The sequence below is a fragment of the Maylandia zebra genome, linkage group LG3 (genome assembly GCF_041146795.1).
Source record: "Maylandia zebra isolate NMK-2024a linkage group LG3, Mzebra_GT3a, whole genome shotgun sequence".
Classification (NCBI taxonomy): Eukaryota; Metazoa; Chordata; class Actinopteri; order Cichliformes; family Cichlidae; genus Maylandia; species Maylandia zebra.
In genome coordinates, this window is record NC_135169.1 from 46,758,018 (window position 1) to 46,764,129 (window position 6,112).

The 6,112-nt window shown below is 38.0% G+C and overlaps 1 protein-coding gene across 1 annotated transcript; it reads left to right on the forward strand.

Annotated features, from left to right (window-relative positions):
• The first annotated feature begins 896 nt into the window (after positions 1-896).
• LOC143416558 (uncharacterized) lies at positions 897-2,236 on the forward strand. The gene is made up of 5 exons (XM_076881953.1): positions 897-1,214; positions 1,389-1,430; positions 1,528-1,635; positions 1,739-1,773; positions 2,044-2,236. Exons 1-5 carry the CDS (start codon positions 974-976, stop codon positions 2,143-2,145), a joined length of 528 nt encoding a protein of 175 aa, XP_076738068.1. The 5' UTR covers positions 897-973; the 3' UTR covers positions 2,146-2,236.
• The last annotated feature ends 3,876 nt before the right edge of the window (positions 2,237-6,112 follow it).

Consider the following 6,112-nt stretch of genomic DNA (forward strand, 5'->3'; position numbering starts at 1 on the left):
TGGTGTCGTCTGTGTTCTCCCCTGCCCGTCATGTCTATCACCCATGCCTGTTTCTTCCCCAAGTGTCAAGCCTGTGCGTCTTGGTCTGCATGGTTCCTGTTTTATTTTGACAGGCTCTCATCCTATGTTCAGTTTTGCTTCCTACTGTCCTGTTAGTTTGATTATTTCCAGCTGTGTTCCCTGTTTTCCTCTGCTTATTGTCGTGTCATTCCTGCTGCAGTGTGTTTCCTTGTTCCCCTTGTTTCCATCGCTTATCCTAGTTTCTAGCTTTTTGTTTCCAGTTCTTAGTTTCTAGTTTTAGAGTTTTGTGTTTAGCTATGGTTTATAACTTTACAGCAATAAAACTCCCTTCTTTTGGGTCTACCCTTTGCCTGCCACACAGCCAACCCTGACACTATCAGCATTTTAACAACAACCAGCTTTTTAATAATGCATGTGTTTAAAGCTGAGAAAAAATGAAACATCACTCTTCTTCTTCTTCTTTAAAGTAAAGACAAAAAATAATCTTGCAAAAAGCCCTTTAAGACTAAACACGTGTGTCATGACTCTATGACCTAAACGCATTTAGCTTTGAAAGCAACACAAAACTCCCACCTCTATCACATTTATCACACTGAGAGCACCCTTCCTGGTGAACACACCATCTGCGGACATTGCAGGGCAGCAGTCATGTGAACGATGATGAACGTGATACAAGCTTTAGCTCTTTCTTGTTTCTGTAAGTTTGCTCTATTACTCTTTGACATCATTAGCTAATCTTTTATTGCATTTTTAACCTATAATAATTTAAACATATTTTCTTATTAGTAACTTTACACTCACAGATGTAGCACCATGTAGAGCAATTAAACATCTCATTGTTTCCACAGTTTCAGGCTGGATTGCTGCCTCATGTTCTGAGTTTCAGACCTCAGAGGTGCAGGCAGGTGAAACTGTCACTCTGCAGTGCCCCAGGATTTACACATATGACGTTATGACTTTCTGGTTCAGACTGGTCAACGGAACCACAGCCAACTCTATTGCTGTTAAGCCAGTGGCTAGCATTGTTAAGTACAATACTGAATTTCAACCTGGAAAATTTGAAATGACACAACCAACCTCTGATGTCTTTCTCAAAATCAAACAAGTGGATGTGTCTGACTCTGCGCTGTATTTCTGTGGATTTGTCTCAGAGGCACGTCTAAATTTCAGCGTCATGCAATTAAAGGTTGGAGGTAAATTGTTGTAAATTCTTTGTCTGCTCATTCTTCGGTTATTACTCTTTTAATTTATATTACATATGCAATGTAATTATTGTCAACACGCTGTATACAAAGACTATGGTGGTTATAGATTAAGATAAATATAGAAATGAGGACTAAAAAAATCAAGGCTTTATTTTTCAATAGGCACCGATGAGCCTCAGGATGACATGGACTGCATCTCTCAACGTAAGTCAACATTTCTTTTATTGTGCAGATGATTAAAAACACATGAATGTGAAATAAATGTCAGCCGTGTCGCTTTTTACCTTTATTTTTGTATTAGAGGCTCATGAAGTAGCAAAGCTGACGAGTGTCACCCTGGGTGTTCTGTCTGTTTTCCTGTTTATGGTCATCACTGGTCTGGCTGTTCAAAACAGGAAACTTCAGATGGGTACTTTTTACAGCTACACAATCGCTCTTATAATCTTTGCTCTTCACAAATGTATAATTGGTTTATGTAATAGAATAACACTAATTTGTTTTTTGTGGATCAGCAAATAAAGAAGAACAGAATCCGGACCACAGCACGGTGAGTCAATCTAAAAATGTACTTTTATGCTCTGATTAGCAGCGCTTAAACAAAATGTGCCTGTACAGCATTACAGTGCAAAATGACATCGTATAAAGGGAGAAATAAGATTTATAGTTTGTATGTTCCAATTAGCTGTTGACTAATTGTCTTCTTTCCTTTAGAAATGTAACATAAACACTTCATTGTTATTGCTTATATTTGTCTATAATTATAATTAATATGTATATAATACTCATAATAAATGAACACTGAATGTGCTTTTCACAGAATCGTGGATCTGATGAGGTGAACTATGCTGCAGTGACAGTTCGACCAAAACCAAAAAGAAGAGAGATCGAGCCGAATGTGATCTATGCTTCCACCAGATAGAATCAGCAGGCGACTTGAACTGCCTGATGAGGTTATCATGACTTAGTGTGGAAATGAAAAACTCTTGTTAGAAAAAAATAAAATTCTTTGCTGTGGTGAACCAATGCTAACTGAATTTTCACATGTGTTTTCCTGTTAATTCTAAGTACTTACTTTGTCCATCAAAGTCTATTTAGCCAAACAAACATGTAATGTGATTGTTAATCAAATGGAAATCTGCACATGACCTGAACAGAAACAGTCGGTACTTGATGACTATAAATCTCAAATCAGATTCATGGCTCTGATGGCCCAAAATATGCTGCAGTGACATTTCAACCAAATGCAAAAAGAAGAGCGATCGAGACAGACACGATCTATGCTGCCACCAGACGGACTCACTATGTAACTGGAAATGATGCTGTATCATATTAATGATATGATGCAGCAATTCTAACTCTGCAGTGAAGAAACAATGCTACTGTAATTGTACATGTGTATGTTCTGTTTTATTAATTCTTAATATTTTCTTGCTCATTTAAAATCTTTGTCGCCAAACAAACATAATGCTAAATGTCTTGAACAAACATAACATATATAAATAAAATAGAGTCCAGTTAATATAAATACATCTGAAACTCTTTCATCAGACGATACAACATAAGGTCTCATATATCTGTCAAGGCTCGCGGGGCAACCTGTGTGGAATTATTAAAGGACCCAAGATGCAGGCACTTCTGATGTGAGGGAGCTTTAGTAATGGAGGTTGAAAATACAAAAAGGGGAGGGTGGCGAAAAACAGAACAGAGCCTGGACCCAAACTGGGAAAACTACACATTAAACAAACCTGAAACCTAGAGACACAAATGGAGATGCAAGGAGACGTAGACAGATGCAGGGAAACCACTTCAGATGACGGAGGGGGATAACACAGATGAACCAGCAACTAACAGACGCAGACACAAGGCTTAAATACACAGAGTGATAACGAGAGAATGAGACGCAGAAGGAGGGCACAGCTGGGAGTAATCAGACACGACGGGACAGGGGAAACGTAAACACACTGACATCAGACACGGACCTTTAAAGTAAAACAGGAAACACACACACGCAAAGACACAGACTCAGATGCGGGCTTAACACAGAGACCTGACTACACTAGAGGGGACACACAGGCAGGGATGACACAAAACAGAGGGAGCACAGAATAAACACTGGGAAACCAAAACACCAACAGTCATGATTCATAATAAAATCAAAAGTAAAAGTACAAAAAACAAAAACACTGGGTCTCCGAGCCAGGACCTTGGCAATATCACCCTTGTTGCACATTGCTTTTATATTCATTTGTACATAACATTGATTCCTGCTTTAAAATAACAGCACAATTCTGAAGTGTTCATTAGTGGTCATTGCTTTCCAACAGTTATAAAGTGTTTCATCTTTATAACAACTTTACTCTTCTTAAGCTTCAGTAACTTTTTGTCATGAATTATTCTCAAGTGTATAAATTCTTCAGTGCTATTCATGCATCTTTTGGTGATTTGAAAGTAAACTGTTTTTTGCGTCTGCTTTTTCAGACTGTACATCTGTGTCAGCTCCATGTGGACAACAAACTGAAGCGCTCAAGAAATCAGTACAAACACACAAACTGCTTGTGTGTAGTTTGTCACAGTGTATCTGCTTGTAAAAGGTACAGCTGCTGCGTTTCCCAGGGAGAGAAAAAAGTGTGAGATCATTTTACTCAGACATGGTAAATGGCCTGGTTCTTCTATAGCACTTTTCTACTCTGAGAACAAGTGCTTTGTACAACTTGCCTCATTCACACATTCAAAAAGCACTTTTTTATAAGCTTCCTCCAGGTAAGTTCTTTCTATCTAACATTCATATACATTCATACATATACACACACAGAGCAACTTGGCCAAGGATACTTGGCAGAAGAGGAATATGTGAGGTTATGTTTAAAGGTAAGGATGGCTTAGTGACATTGGATAATACATCATTTTTAAATCAGGTATTGAATCTTTACAGTATGTGAAATTACGTCTTTTTCATATTGTAAAACATCCAAAGAACAAACTGAGGTGTATACTTTGTATGAAACAGGAGCATGGATTATTGTTACAAAATGAGGCCTGGATAAAATAGGTCTTACCTCTGCCAAATGCCTTAAATGATAAAAAGTGGACTTGACAGTAGCCCTAATTCGGGTGTCCAGTTTAAAATCCCAGTCCATCTTAAAACTCAGGTTAGTAACAACAAGTTTAAAATACTCTGCCAGGGGTCCAAAATCAATAGAGAAAGAATCACAAGGTCTGCAAGGACCAAACACGATCACCTCTGTTTGAATGAATTACATTTGAAAAAATTTAGGGCCATCAAAGTTTTAATATCATCTAGACATTCCAGAAGTGGTTTAATAGACAAGCAGAAATATCTTTCTGCTTCAGAGCCAGAAAGATGCCTCTGAAGCATTTTCTGCAAAAAAAACTTTATTGCGCTTGCTTATGTGGTTGCTGATAGGTTTGTAGCTTAAACCTATTCACTGGAACATTCAAGATAATTTAATTACACAGCAAAAGCATTGAACACCAAGTAGGCAAAGTTCTTCATGTTACTCATGCATCCACCCACTTGACCTCTGTCAGATTCTCATCTGCTCCCCCGTAACACTGCTCTTTTATTCAGGTTACATGAATAAGCATAGGTTCATTAACATATGACGTCTACATACAAACTGTAGCTCTCTTCACGACAACACAGACACAGGTCGGTTCTTTGAAATGGGCGTTTATTACTTGGGCCTTCTCTCCTCAGCTTCACCATCACCAGTACGCCGATACGCCATTACGCCAATACGCCGTGAGAACTGGTCACGAGCGAACAGTACAAACCAATTAGCAACTTTACAGTACACATATTAAGTCAAACACAAATAAAAAAAACATTTCTCAAATGACAAATACCTCGTTGGCTGCTTGTCCTGAAAAGAGGTCCTTAAGTCCTTGTATTGCCTTTTCTTTTAGCAAACTTTTAGCTTAAAATCGCTTCATGAGAGACATCTGCTCCCTCGCAGTCCATGAAAAGTCTCGTGTACTCTCGTTAAGGGTATTCTCACGAGACACTAGCTCTTACACTTTACACATGTACATTTCAAATAAAGACATTTCAACACAAACTATATATATTCATGAAATTATGTAACTTATTATAAATCAGTCATCTACATCATGAAATCTACACAGAACATTTTAACAGCATTTACACAAACAAAGAGCAGCTTGCCTGTGCGTTGTGTAAGTGTGCGTGTGTGCGTGTGTGTGTGGTCAGAGTGTGACCCCATAAACCTAAACCTAAACCTGCTGGTCTGGAAGTCCAGCAGTTCATCTAAACAAAAGGCACTTAGACTAAAACAGATATAGCTACGTTTATCCTACCATAAAACAATAAGAGAAGGTATGCCCTCTCCCATGCTCCCAGGATGTGGGTGTGAAAGCCAGAACACTCTGGAATGCACACAAAACCTTTGCAGACTATTAAGGATCACACATCCTATCACTACACAATTGATTATACACCTCTAAGCATATATGGTTAAATATTTCTAAGCATAAATGACAATAAAAAATACAAATCTAACAGTTGCAGTTCTACCGGGATTTAAAAATAGTTACGTAAAATGGAGCGTGCCTGCTCTGACCAGCCATAAAGGGTTAAGCAAAACTGGGAGGAAGGTCCAAAAAAAATTTATATTCAATACATTCTGAACCTGAGACCAAAAAGAGGCAGATAAATCTGCCATTGTCACGTCTGCCATATAGTAGAGAAAATGTTGACCCTAATGCAAACACTGACAATATACTTAAGCTGAAAACATGCCTTTAATTGAGGGAGAGCAAACATAAACAAAAACTCAGAAATACAATAACTAAACTAACAAAACCTAAACAGGAAGGAAAATATCATTAAAATGGCCTGTATTTGT